At 42.7% G+C, this 13105-nt stretch overlaps 2 protein-coding genes across 2 annotated transcripts in view; one reads left to right on the forward strand and one right to left on the reverse strand.

Annotated features, from left to right (window-relative positions):
• Positions 1-199: 199 nt before the first annotated feature.
• On the reverse strand, positions 200-10973 carry KIAA1143 (KIAA1143 ortholog). The gene is made up of 4 exons (XM_026500629.4): positions 10849-10973; positions 5890-7925; positions 2402-2546; positions 200-1736 (listed from the first exon to the last, which is right to left on the reverse strand). Exons 2-4 carry the CDS (start codon positions 5995-5997, stop codon positions 1522-1524), a joined length of 468 nt encoding a protein of 155 aa, XP_026356414.1. The 5' UTR covers positions 5998-7925; positions 10849-10973; the 3' UTR covers positions 200-1521.
• The window catches only part of KIF15 (kinesin family member 15), a 65495-nt gene continuing 58500 nt past the window's right edge, over positions 6111-13105 (forward strand). The window contains exon 1 of the mRNA XM_026500628.4: positions 6111-6276. Within this exon, the coding sequence (XP_026356413.1) occupies positions 6258-6276 (19 nt within the window). The 5' untranslated portion in view covers positions 6111-6257. The remainder of the gene's footprint in view (positions 6277-13105) is intronic.

The raw sequence follows: 13105 nt of genomic DNA on the forward strand, positions 1-13105 counted from the left end.
AACATTGGGGTGCATAAGCCATTACCTTTCAAACTCCCAGTGTACTCCAATGGACATTTTGTTTGTAACGACTCCTCCCAATTCCCCCCATCCTCTCCAAAAGAGCAGTCCCCTCCTTTGTTCTCCTGACTTGCCTAGTTTTGTAGTAGCTTGTGTGTCCTGAATTGCAATTGTCTACGATTCTCAAATAAACCCATTATGCTGGTAAAATAATTGACTTTTATTTTTAAGGCTGGCAAATTCTAGGAGCACAATACTAAAGAGGGCCTCTTAAGGGAAGAGGAGGGCAAAAGACATTGAATTTTCAGATGTCAGAAGTGGTACTGACCAACAACTTTTGGTTTATTCTTCTCATATATCAAGAAGTCCAGAAGTTGGCAGTCTGTGGCTGGTGCAGCAGCTCCTTGAGGCATGCTATCAGGATCCGAGTGCCTTGAGTCTTTCCACTGTACCACCCAGAGAAAGGGTCTGCCTTCCTTAGGCCAAAAGATGGCTCCAGTACTCCTAGGTTTCGTGTATGTGCCCCAGAATGTGGCAGGATGTAGCAAGGACAAAGGTTCGTGCCTGCCAGACCTGCTTTCTTGTATCAAACACCTGGTAGCTTTATTAAGCAGACTGCTACTTGTATCTCTCTTATAGTGTTATTAGCTTGTATCTCTCTTATAGTGTTATTAGCTTGTATCTCTCTTATAGTGTTATTAGCTACAGTCTCCATGTTATACATTCGATCCTCTCTTCTATCAAGATCAATTGTTATTAGATGCTCACTTGTACAAGACCCACTTTTTAAATTTATTTTTTTATTTTTTAAAGATTTTATTTATTTATTTGACAGAGACAGAGACAGCCAGCGAGAGAGGGAACACAAGCAGGGGGAGTGGGAGAGGAAGAAGCAGGCTCATAGCGGAGGAGCCTGATGTGGGGCTCGATCGCAGAACGCCGGGATCACGCCCTGAGCCGAAGGCAGACGCTTAACCGCTGTGCCACCCAGGCGCCCCAAGACCCACTTTTATCTCTAAAATTCCTAGAACTGTTATATGGCTACCTTTAGCAGGAGCTGGGGAAGTATTCTTAACTAGGCACATTATCATCTTTCTCCTCCAAAGTGGGCTTCTGCTAACGAAGAAGATGCAACAGGCGATCTGTTTAGTGACAAAATCCTCTATAGCAATTATATTAAGTTTTTGAATTTTACTGATCTGGAAAAATGCTCAGAATATAATGTCATGTGAGAAGCAGGACAGAAAACATATACAATATAATCTCAATTTTGTTTTAAAAAATATAATTTACATACATACATACCCCACATGTGGGAGGGAGTTCCAAAATGTTAATAGTAGTTAATATCTACAGAGTTAGCCTCGTGTCAAAGGGGTACTAAGAGACAAATTTTTATCATACTAAATTTTTTCTGAATTTTCTATAATGAACTTGTATTATTTTAAATAGAAAAAAAAGTGTCACTTTAAAAAACACCCCATATACTCTTAAGGAAGATGAAGTCCAAAATATTTACACTTACTCAGTTTCATCTTCATTGTCAAAAGAAAGGAGGCAACTGTTTTTTATTTGCTTTTGTGAGTTCTTTTTAACTGAGTCCTGCTTATTTATTTCATCTTCATTTGCCTTCCTCTTTTTTGAGCTTGCTGTTAAACCTGAATATTTTTCATCCGAGGAACGCTTGACTGGTTTTCGATACATGATTCTTCCATCAACTATAGCCGGTTCTTCATCTGCAGCAAAAACAAAGTTAAAGAACTTTCTTCTCTCGTTATTTTGTCTTTATCAGAGACTCAAATGACAAGAAGATCTCAGACGGTATTTAAGGATGTCTTGAGCCAGTTCTGGTCTTCTCCACTGTTTCTAGCTATACCCACAAGACATGCAGTCCCTTAATAAAAACTCACTTCCTGAAGTATTCCATCATGTTGCCAGTCCCCAATTAATTACAGTCAGGCTGTATTTTTAAGTATTACGAAGAGTGATTGTTTGGAACTCCAGCATTTTTCCTTAAAACAATGTAATAAATATTTAGGAAAAATGAAAACTATACCACATAGCGTATCGTGCTTCAGGCACTGATTAAATACACCTCTGATGACTAATTTGTAAACCTAGCCACCTTTTTTTTTTTAACAGGATGTTTTTATTTAAATTTGCACTTAACCCTCATAACAACCCAGTAAGGTAGGTACCATTATAGTCTCCATTTTACTGATGAGGTAGCTGGGTTGAGAGGAGAAATAACTTGTTCAAGATTACACACACCTGGTGTGTGTTAAAGCCAAAGTCTGAACCTAGGACTGTCTCCTTCAAACATACCACCCTATTACATAAGACAATTTCATATTCCAGGCTTCCTACATTGTTAGAAAAACCAGCTTACTTTCAGGCATACCTGCGTTAGCAGCCTTTATTTCTGCTTTAATTTTCATGACTTCTTCAACTGACAGGTCTCCCTTTTTTAAAACCACCACTTGGGGCTGTTCATCTTCTTTGTCACTGTGATCACCATCTTCATCTGGGAGCTGAGGCTGGATTCTCTAGCGGGAAAACACAAACACAATATGGAGGCTGCTGACCTTGAATCAAATACAACTGTTGTCTCTGTGAAATACTGTGATGACTAAGTGACAAGGGTAACTTGATTCACTAAATATATTTGGCCAAGAATTTTCAAGTAACTCTTAAGGGCCTAACCTTGCCACACTGGGGAAGAGGTCCACCCGCCGGTTACCCTGGAGTGCCCGCCCAAAGGGATTAATTTCCTTCTCAGCAGGACCCCAGCCTGCAGTTCCCAGTGTCAGGGGCCCTCTGCTTCATGGACTGCCAGCATTCCCAGGGCATGCCGAACTGCTTCAGTTCTCTCTGCTCTACATCACCTGTTTTCACTTCCATCTCTTCTCGAAGCCTGACCAAAAAAATAATCAACCCCAAAGTACAGAAAGCAGCAAGTAAAAGGTAGCCTTTCTCCCACTTATGATGATCTCTCCTCCTTCCAATGGCTTCAGTTTGGTGGGCATCCTATCAGCTGTTTTCTAAATGTATAAAAATATGGAAGTATAGAAAACATTCTGTATACGAACAGGATATGGTACATAGTACTATGTGACTTGCTTTCTTTTCTCTATGAAATTGCCCAAACATAAAAAAGTACAGAGAACACCAACAGAAACCACGTAGTCAGTATACACACGTAACAAGTGGTAACCTTTGGCCAGCTGATTCAGAGTTTCAAAAAATGTCAGATACCATAAGAGCCAGCCCCTCTTCCCCAACTTTTTACTCAAAAGATATCTTTGTATAATACCTTGGAATTATCTATTTTAAAGATTTTTTTAAAAAAGTTTTATTTATTTATTTGACAGAGAGACAGCCAGCGAGAGAGGGAACACAAGCAGAGGGAGTGGGAGAGGAAGAAGCAGACTCCCCGCAGACGAGCCTGATGTGGGGCTCGATCCCAGAACGCTGGGATCACGCCCTGAGCCGAAGGCAGACGCTTAATGACTGAGCCACCCAGGCGCCCCTATTTTAAAGATTTTTAAAAAGATTTATTTGTCAGAGAGAGTGCAAGAGCACAAGCAGGGGGAGCAGCAGGAAGAGGGAGAAGCAGGCTCCCCGCTGAGCAAGGAGCACAAGGTGGGACTCGATCCCAGGACCTTGGGATCATGACCCGAGCCGAAGGCAGATGTTTAACCGACAGAACCACGCAGGTGTCTAGGTGTAGAGAGATTACTTAAAAATAAAATCTTAAAAGAAAAAATCCCTGGTGTTCATTAGCTTGAGAATCATTAATTCGGATTCTCTCTTTTTGTTTACACAACTGGCTGGAAAATAAGAGAAATGGTCAAATAAACAATGGCTGCTCAAAGCCACTCCTGAATTAACTCTCAAGAAGGTGAATGGGGCGCCTGGGTGGCACAGTGGTTAAGCGTCTGCCTTCGGCTCAGGGCGTGATCCCGGCGTTATGGGATCAAGCCCCACATCAGGCTCCTCCGCTAGGAGCCTGCTTCTCCCTCTCCCACTCCCCCTGCTTGTGTTCCCTCTCTCGCTGGCTGTCTCTATCTCTGTTGAATAAAAAAAAAAAAAATCTTAAAAAAAAAAAGGTGAATAAGGTAATTTAGCTTAATTATATAGTGATTTTCCATGAAACTCTTCTTTTTGTTAACACATCATTAGAACGATGGTTATACTGCCAACATGATTAAGAGTGTGGTTGGTTTTTCAAACACAGAAACATGGAGTATCCCTCTATGGAAGTCTCTTAACTAAGTCAGTCAGTCTAAATCACTGATATGAATTGGAAAGTGCCCCCCCCAAGGTCTCCTAAAATAGCATTCCAGGCTAGAATCATCAAGGTATTAACTATGTACACATGACCATCACAAGGACCTCAAGCAAACTATAAAAAGGTCTTATATTCTCATTTGTAAATCTTTCCTCAAATCTCATCTTCTTTGTCCTTATCAAACTGTTTTTGGTCCTGGGGAATCAGTCCCTCCATGATCACGGAGTAACCAAAAATGGCTCGTTGCCTACTGAATAGGCCATGTGGCCTCCCCTCCAACAATTCTTCAATCACCTCTACACACAGTCCATGACTCGCCATCTTTTTTTTTCTTTTTAAGATTTTATTTTTAAGCAATCTCTAACACCCATTGTGGGGCTCAAACCTACAAGCCCGAAATCAAGAGTCACATGCTCCACTGACTGAGCCAGCCAGGTGCCCGCTGACTCACCATCTTTACACCTTTATCCACCCTTCCTTCCATCTCTACCTGCTGTCCTATCCATGCTCAAGATTCAATCTAAGTTATCCCTTCCTCCGTGAAGCCTTGCCTGATAAGCACAGTCAATACAAATGGTCACCCACTACCTGATGCCAGGCCCTGTGCCAGGCGCTGGGAAAATACGGAAAGATTAAGATACCAACCTAGAGAGTTTGGTTTAGTGGTGGTGATACACAGGAGAGCAAGTAGTTGCACTGCAAAATGATGAATATTACAGATATGGTCAAAGTGAAGAGAAAAATAGAGGAAAAGTAATTGTTTGGAGGAGTTTTGAAGAGGTTCACAGAGGTGTAACCTGTGACGGCAGAGATGAGGCAGGCAGGAAGGTTACACAAGAATACAGTATTTTGGAGATCCATCTCTTTGTCCTCTCAGAGCCTGGCACAATGCCTGGATTTAGCACATACTCACCGGATTGAGTAATTTCACACAAGTCAATCTTGTTTCCTTTACTAAGCTCTAAGTGACTTGGGGAGTGGGTATTAATGAAAGTACTAGAGTGGTAAATGAATTCTTTATTTCTCCACACAATCCCTAAGCGTAAGTCTCTCCTATTGAAAGAAGTAGGGCAGGTTTTGGTGTGAACCAGTTAGGCCCCAGGAGGGCTCAGAAGTTGATTCCCACCGATACTCATCCCTAGACTATTCAGGTGTTGCTCTTTCTTGAAGCTCCTCTTTTATTTAGATCCAGGATATTCTTAAACATGCTCTTTGGGGTGGGAGGGTAGCGGTAAACAACAAAGCGTAAAAATAGATCCAGGGCATTCTTCCAAAGATGCTCCAGACTCCAGGCCTAGGACATCAGGTCATTTGATCAAGTGGCTCAGTTTCTTTTTCTGGAAAACGGGACTAAGCTACCACTCATCCTGCTACCTATAGGTTTTGGGATAAGCAAATAAGACGACTTTCTTAACCATTTACCAAGGACTGTAGTTGTTTGAAGAGGGCCATCCTGGACTCTGAGGCCCATCCAGATTCGGGGCTGGGCGCAGGTTGAGAAGAGGGACCCCTCAGCGCCTGGCCTCCAAGTCAAGGCAGAAGCCGGAAGTGGCAGGGCAGCTCGCGTTTCTGAGGTAACGCGACTGGCCTGGGCTCACCTTGGTTTCCACGGTAGGCCCTTCCCTGTAGCCGACCCGTTCCTTGAAGCGGGCCAGGAACGTCGGTTCGGCTGGCCGCACGTACGAAACCTGGTTCCGCTTGCTCATAGCTGCTCCCGGGAAAAAGAGGTTCCCGGGTCGCCTGGAGATGGTACATTGGCTACGGCGCCTACTCGTGACGTCACGACGTCCCCGCCCCCTGCCCAGAGGCCGGGCAACATGGCGGCCTCCTTGCTGGCGTCAACGTCCGACCCGAGCGCCAAATTCAAATTTGCGGCCATCTTGAGCGTGCGGAATCCCGGCGCGCCGCGCGGCTGGAGGTGTGGGTATCCGCTGTGTTGGTCTTGGGATCCAGGAGTGAGGGCGCCATGGCGCCCGGCTGCAAAAGTAAGTAAGGAGTCCCGGCTTCGTGACCCCGTCCCCGCCCCCAAATACAGCAGGGAAGGACAACCCTCCCTGCCCAGGGTTCCCGGCTGGGCGTGAAGGGCAGGAGGGGACTGAGCGGCGTGGGGCGCTTGGGACCTCTCTGTCCCTCAGACGGACAATACGCGGCTGGAACGGCTGTCTTCCCTTCCATCTGTGTATTGGGCCCGCGCCACGAGCCAGGTACAGTTCTAGGCACTTGGGCTGAGCAGTGAACCGGAGAGCCCTCCTCCAGGAGCTTGGCGCCCAGTGACCTGCTGGTTTCTTCCTTCCCGTTCTCGGTTCTGCCGTTTCGTCGTACCCTATTCCCGGGTCCCAAGGGGGGCTGTCTCTACATACCCTTGCCCGAGGTTCTCACCTCCTCCTGGCTCTCATCACCTTCTGCGTATTTCCACACTACTGACTATCCCCAAAGGGGAGAACTTACTCATGTTCCAAGCCCATCTTTTTCTTCTGTAGGGCCTACTGTAGAATCTCTTTAGATAAGCCCAGGATTATCACAGATCCCTATTTTCTTCTCAAGGCGACCCATTCGGTTTCTTCCTGTTTTCTTGGAGAGGAGCACTGCCAGTTTTTGCTTTTGATAAACCCTCCGATTTTTCTTGGTCCTTTGCCGTTCCTGTGTACGTGCCCCATCTCTTAACATTGCCTAATCCTTTAAGGAGTCTTGTTTTTTTTTAAGCTGATTTTGAGCTAATTTGATGGATCTCGGTGAATGGTATAAATGCTAATGAGGAGAGGCCTAGGTTAGAAGATGGGAGAAACTGAATTTTGGAGATTTGACGAGACTTCCAGCAACGTTAATCCTTCAAGCTGTCAATTGTAATTGTCTTCTGAGGTCTTCGTTGTTTCATTAACGTTTTGGGTCATCACACCATTCACTGCCTACTACTCATTGTGCTCGCTCTTTCTGTCTAAAATGTTTCTCTTCTGGGGCGCCTGGGTGGCACAGCGGTTGGGCGTCTGCCTTTGGCTCAGGGCGTGATCCCGGCGTTATGGGATCGAGCCCCACATCAGGCTCTTCCGCTATGAGCCTGCTTCTTCCTCTCCCACTCCCCCTGCTTGTGTTCTCTCTCTCATTGGCTGTCTCTATCTCTGTCAAATAAATAAAATCTTTAAAAAAATAAAATGTTTCTCTTCTTTCTCCATTTTCGGTATTCAGGGAATTGTAGCACACAAATTAGTACGTTTTTCAACTGAAATGTTCACTGGGCTTTCTGCACAACCACAGTATTGTTCTGTAAATCTGGACTCAAACAAGAGAATTGATACCTGTGATATAATTAGAGCATCTGTTTACATAATGGAAAGTGACATTTGTGTGTCACTATTAAAGGACTCTGGCCTATGTACATCACTTTCTAGAAGTGATGGAAACAGGGATATCGACAGCTCCCCTGTGTGAAAATAGTAAATTCCTGGGGAACTCTTCTGTTCCTTGCAGTCTGTTAGCAATGTCAAGGTTGATGACATCCCAGGTAAGAGCTGCTCGCATTCCCAGCAGTCCAGAGATCTGGAGCATGAATTGGAGAACTCACCCGGTGCTGCCCACAACTTTTACTTTTGTGCTGAGGAAGGTTTTTTCTTGTGACATTGGCACCATGGCTTGCTGACTGTGAAATCAGAGAAATGAGAATGTGAAGTACAATCCCAATGAAACTGAGTTTAAGATTCCCTTTCTGAACTTAATCATATTTGGTCAAATGATCCATCGATATTTATCTAGACTGCAGAATACAGCATCTTATGGGTTGGTTTTTTTTTTCTTTTTTTTACAGCAGGAAGATTCCTTTAAAAAAAATTTACTGTTTTGTTGAGGATTAATATACATACAGCAAAGGACACAAATCTTAAGATTACTATGCGATGAATTTTTACATATGAGTACACAGTCTTGTCACTGCCACCAAGATCAAGAAGTAGATTGGTTTCTATGCCCCAAAAAGTTCCCTGTGATCCTTACTAGTTAACAACTGTACTGATTTGCATCACCATTGACTGGTTTTGCCTATTCTTGAACTTCATGTAAATCGTACAGTATTTATTCTTTTTGTTTTGGCTTTTTACTGAACATTGCGTCTGAGCACAGTTTGTGTGTTGTCTGTAGCAGGTAATTCTTTTACGTTGCTGGTTAGAGTTCCATCCTGTCAGTATTCCACGATTTACTTATTCTTTTTTTTTTTTTTTAAGATTTTATTTATTTATTTGACAGAGAGCACAAGCACAGGGCAGCAGCAGGCAGAGGGAGAGAGAGAAGCAGACTCCCCACTGAGCAGGGAGCCCAATGCGGGGCTCGATCCCAGGACCCTGGGATCACGACCTGAGCTGAAGGCAGACGCTTAACCGACTGAGCCACCCAGGCGCACCTGTTTATTCTTTTGATGTACATTTGCGTTTCTAGATGGACTATTAGGAATAAAGCTGCTGTAAACATTCCTCAACATATTTTAAGGTAGACGTGTGGAGGACCTCAGAGCTAAAAGAATTTTACAGTGAATGCCTAGTAGGAAGGACCCTTGTTGTGTCAAACTTTGACGGCAGCCACGTGATAAATTTTTATATTCTGTTTAACCTTTGCTTAAGATACAGCATACTGAGGTCATTAAGAGCGTGCGCTTTGGATCCTGAATGCCTGGGTTCAAATGGCAGCATTTCTCAGTGACAGCATTGCCTCAGACCTCGATTAGGCTTAATGCCAGAACCATCTACCTCTGTGTAATTTTTGGTTTCATTTTATCTCACTATTGGCTTACTAACTTGTTTTTTTTTTCTTTTCTTTAGTAAACATTTCATTTTGGAGTAATTTTAGGTTTATAAAAAAGTTGTAACCTGTGTTCATCCAGGATCTTCTCAACTGGACTAGACTACCAGGAGCTCTATGGACTCCCCTCCCTGCACTTCAGACTTGAAACTCTAGGCAGTTGAGCTGGGGCAGTTGAAGGGCACACTGCCTTTGGTTCCCACTCGCAGGGTCACTTTACTGTGCTCTCTGTTGTCCAGTGTCTGAAACTCATTGTGTGTTTTTTTCCCAGTTTCCTAGTTATTTAAGACAGACCAGTTAATCCAGTCTCTTTTATTCCATCATGGCCTTAAGTAGAAGTCTGGGTCTATTTTTGGCTCATCTTTACACCTAAGGTGTGGAAAGCTTGGGCATTTATTAGGGCCCTGAACCCCAAATTTTGTTCCTCTCATCTGTGAGTCTATTCGAAACTCTGCTCGAAATCTCAGCCTCTTAGCTGCAGCTCGCAGTCAGTAATGTCCTTGAAGGAAAGAGCAGCCTCAGATGCTGTGCTCACACCTCTGGATTTCCGTCCTCTCTTGGGTTTTGGCCCCATATGTGCTGACCACCTCGGCAGGTCTCCAGTGCCCCCAGGTAGATGTTTTCTAGACATTTTCTGCATTTCTGGTTGCTCTCAGGCAGGAGGCTTGGTCAGAATTAAACTAGTCCTTTAGTTCTGGACTGTGCTAGTAAGGAAAGCCTTACTGTAATAAATTCAGTTTTATCCCAGGACAGAAAAAAATCTGTATCTGAGGAAGCAGAAAAAGTAGAAACAGTTTAAAATCAGTCTGTTGGCCTAAAAGAAGGGCTAAAACTACGATTGAGGGTGGCGTCTTTTTTTTTTTTTTTTTTGCTGCTATGCTCCTGCCTAGCCCCTCAAATCCTGATTTTATTACTAATGCTAACATTTTTGGTGGTTTGAACCTTTCAATTTTGAGTGCTTAACAAAAAAACTTAGTAAAAATATGCCTTCTGCTGTCCTCTTGAAGATTCATGGTTGTTGTAGATGATAGTTGTCTTAGTCTAGGCTGCTCTAATAAAAACAAAACTGGTGGCTTTTCAACAGTGGACATTTATTTCTCACAGTTCTGGAGTCTGGGAAGTCTAAGATCATGGTATCTGCATACTGGTTGTCTGGTCAAGGCCCACTTCCTCAGTGAGGCTCTCTTTTTGCCCTAATCTCACATGGTGGAAGGGAAGAACTACCTAGGGTGTCTTTTATAAGGACACCAGTGTCAATCACGAGGGCCCTGACTTCAAGACCTAATCACGTTCCAGGGGCCCTCGCCTCCTAATACCACACCCTGGGCGTTAGGATTTCACCGTACGGATTTTGGGGAGATAGAAACATTCATACCATAGCAGTGATAAAGAGATGACTTATTCATCATTTGTATGGAATTAAAGGTTGACTGCTTTTAGTGTGGTACACTGCCTTTATTTTTTAAAGATTTTTCATTTATTTATGAGAGAGAGAGAGAGAGAGAGTGAGACTGAGCAGGGGGAAGGGGGAGAGGGAGAAGCAGGCTCCCCGCTGAGCAGGGAGCCTAACGCTGGGCTCAATTCCAGGACCCTGAGATCACGACCTGAGCCGAAGGCAGACACTTAACTGACAGCCACCCAGGTGCCCCGTAGCGTGGTTCACTGCCCTTAGGTAGCTGAGGTGTAGATGCCTGTTTTGAACTGCCTCCCCCTAAGCCCCCCCCCCAAACCGTCTGAATACCTGTCTGACTCAAGCCTTTGTATTTTTTACTTACCTTTTCCGCTATCAGGATATGTGACCTCTGCTCACATCATCTATCCTAATCTTCGTTTTCCTCTTTCCCCAGCTCCTCATAAGGATCAGACTTCAGCTTTCCTAACATGAAAGCCTTCCTTTCATATTCTGGCATTCTCATTTGTTTTTATTTTTGCTAAAGGTACAAAGGGACTGTTTCTTTGCTGCCAACTGTTGTAGAAACTGTGTGAAGGGCTGGTGGGGAATTGGGCAATCTGGTCTATTCCCCACTTGACAGGCAATCACTTGCTTGAGGCTATAGCTGGAAAGGGTAGTTTCCAGAACAGTTGTTCTGTGGTGAAAATTTACTTTGAACTTCTGTGCTATGAAATGAAGAATAGAAATAAACAATAGAAAGAATAGAAATTAAGGGGTTTTTTTTGCTTTTGTTTTTTTCCTGATGTCCTAGTATTAATTCATTCAAAGACATTTACTGAGTGTTCATTGTGTGTCAGGCACTGCTCTAGAGAATGCTTTGCAGTTCATTTAGAAGAGAAAGAGAGTAAACTAAAATATGTTATGATGGCAGTAAGTCCTTTGAAGGAAAATAGGGCCAAGGAAGGGAGTTAGAGTGATAGACGGGTGGGTAGGTGGGGAAATAAGCTGGTGTTTCCCATGATGCAAGGTCATGGAATGCCTTACTGGGAAGACAATACTTGAGTAAATGCCTGAAGAAGTGTTCCAGGCAGAAGGTACAGCATGTGTAAAGGTCCTGAAGTGTGACACATTCTAGAAATAACAAGAAATCTAGTTTGGTTGTGTGTATGTATACATAATATTTTTTGTGAGCCATTTGAGACTGAAATGGGGACATCGTGTACCTTTACCACAAAATACTTCAGCGAGTAATTTCTATGAATAGGTGTCTTCTGTTGGCCAATCACATTGCAGTGATCAAAATGAAGAACTTTTACCTTGATATAGTGCTGTTATCTAATCCACAGTCCATATTTTACTTCTATCCTGTGTACCAATGATCTGTTTTATAGGGTTTTTTTTCTCTAGAACCAGATCTCTCATTGCATTTAGTACTGATAACTGACATTTTTTTAACAGCTTGATTGAGATGTAAGTCAGATACAGTACAATTCACCCGTACAAAGTGTAAAATGGTTTTTAGTATATTCATAGATGTGTGCAACTATCAGCATAGTCCATTAGCACATTTTCATCGCCTCAAAAGAAATCTCATATCTTCAGCCCTCCTCCTTCCCACCTCTCTATCCCCCACCAGCCCTAAGTAACCACTACTCTTCGTTATTCGAAGTGGCATAGTAAAGTCTCCAGCTGTCATTGTTGAATTGTCTACTTCTCCCTACTTTTCTGTCCATTTTCGCTTTGTGTATTTTGGTGATCTGGTATTAGGTGAATATATGTTTATATTTGTGTTATCATCCTGAAGGATTGACCTTTGTATCATTATAAAATGTCCTTCTTTATCTCACTTATCTCTTTATCAACATTTTTTGGTGGTTTTTTAAAATCTGTTCTGTGTAATACCAGTGTAGCTACTGCAGCCTTCTTGCGATTGCTGTTTGACTGAGATATCTTTTTTCATCGTTTACTTCCAGTGTGTTTTTATCTTTGAATCTAAAGTGTGTTTCCTGTAGGTAGTGTATAGTTGGGGCATGTTTTCTCAAGTAGTCTGGCAGTCTCTGCCTTTTGATTATTTAGTCCATTCGCATGTTATTGGTATAGTTGGATTTACATGCGCCATTTTACTTTTTGTTTTCTATGTGTCTCACATCTTTAATGTTCCTCTGTTCCTCCTTTACTGCTTTCTTTTTTGGATTGATTGATTTATTTTTTAGTGGTTGCTCTAGGGTTTTACATGCGCGTCTTATCAGAATCAGCTTCAGATTCATTCATACTAGCTTAATTCCGGTGATATAAATATTATTCCTATGAAGTTCTCTTCCTTCTCACCCCTTTTTTTGATATATTGTTAAACATACTACATTTAATAATGTTATAAACCCAACAGTACATTGCTATAATTATTACTTTACCAACTTTAGTCCCTTCCTCAGGCCAGTACAGCTTTGCTCCTACCCACCTTGTCTGTATATTACATTCCTATTTATTGTAGACCCAACAATACATTATGTACATTTTATTTTATTTGTTTTCTTTAAAGATTTTATTTCTTTTTTTGTTTTTTAAAGATTTTATTTATTTATTCAACAGAGAGAGAGACAGCCAGCGAGAGAGGGAACACAAGCAGGGGGAGTGGGAGA

Source organism: Ursus arctos, unplaced genomic scaffold (genome assembly GCF_023065955.2).
Source record: "Ursus arctos isolate Adak ecotype North America unplaced genomic scaffold, UrsArc2.0 scaffold_14, whole genome shotgun sequence".
NCBI classification, from domain to species: Eukaryota; Metazoa; Chordata; class Mammalia; order Carnivora; family Ursidae; genus Ursus; species Ursus arctos.

Bases quoted from the DNA above. Each gene is read 5' to 3' on its own strand.
- KIAA1143 (XM_026500629.4), bottom strand. From the start codon at position 5,997: ATGAGCAAGCGGAACCAGGTTTCGTACGTGCGGCCAGCCGAACCGACG. The intron at 2,547-5,889 runs GTGAGCCCAGGC...TTTTCCCGCTAG, and splicing joins GGCCTACCGTGGAAACCAAG to AGAATCCAGCCTCAGCTCCC. The intron at 1,737-2,401 runs GTATGCCTGAAA...TTTTTGCTGCAG, and splicing joins AATAAAGGCTGCTAACGCAG to ATGAAGAACCGGCTATAGTT.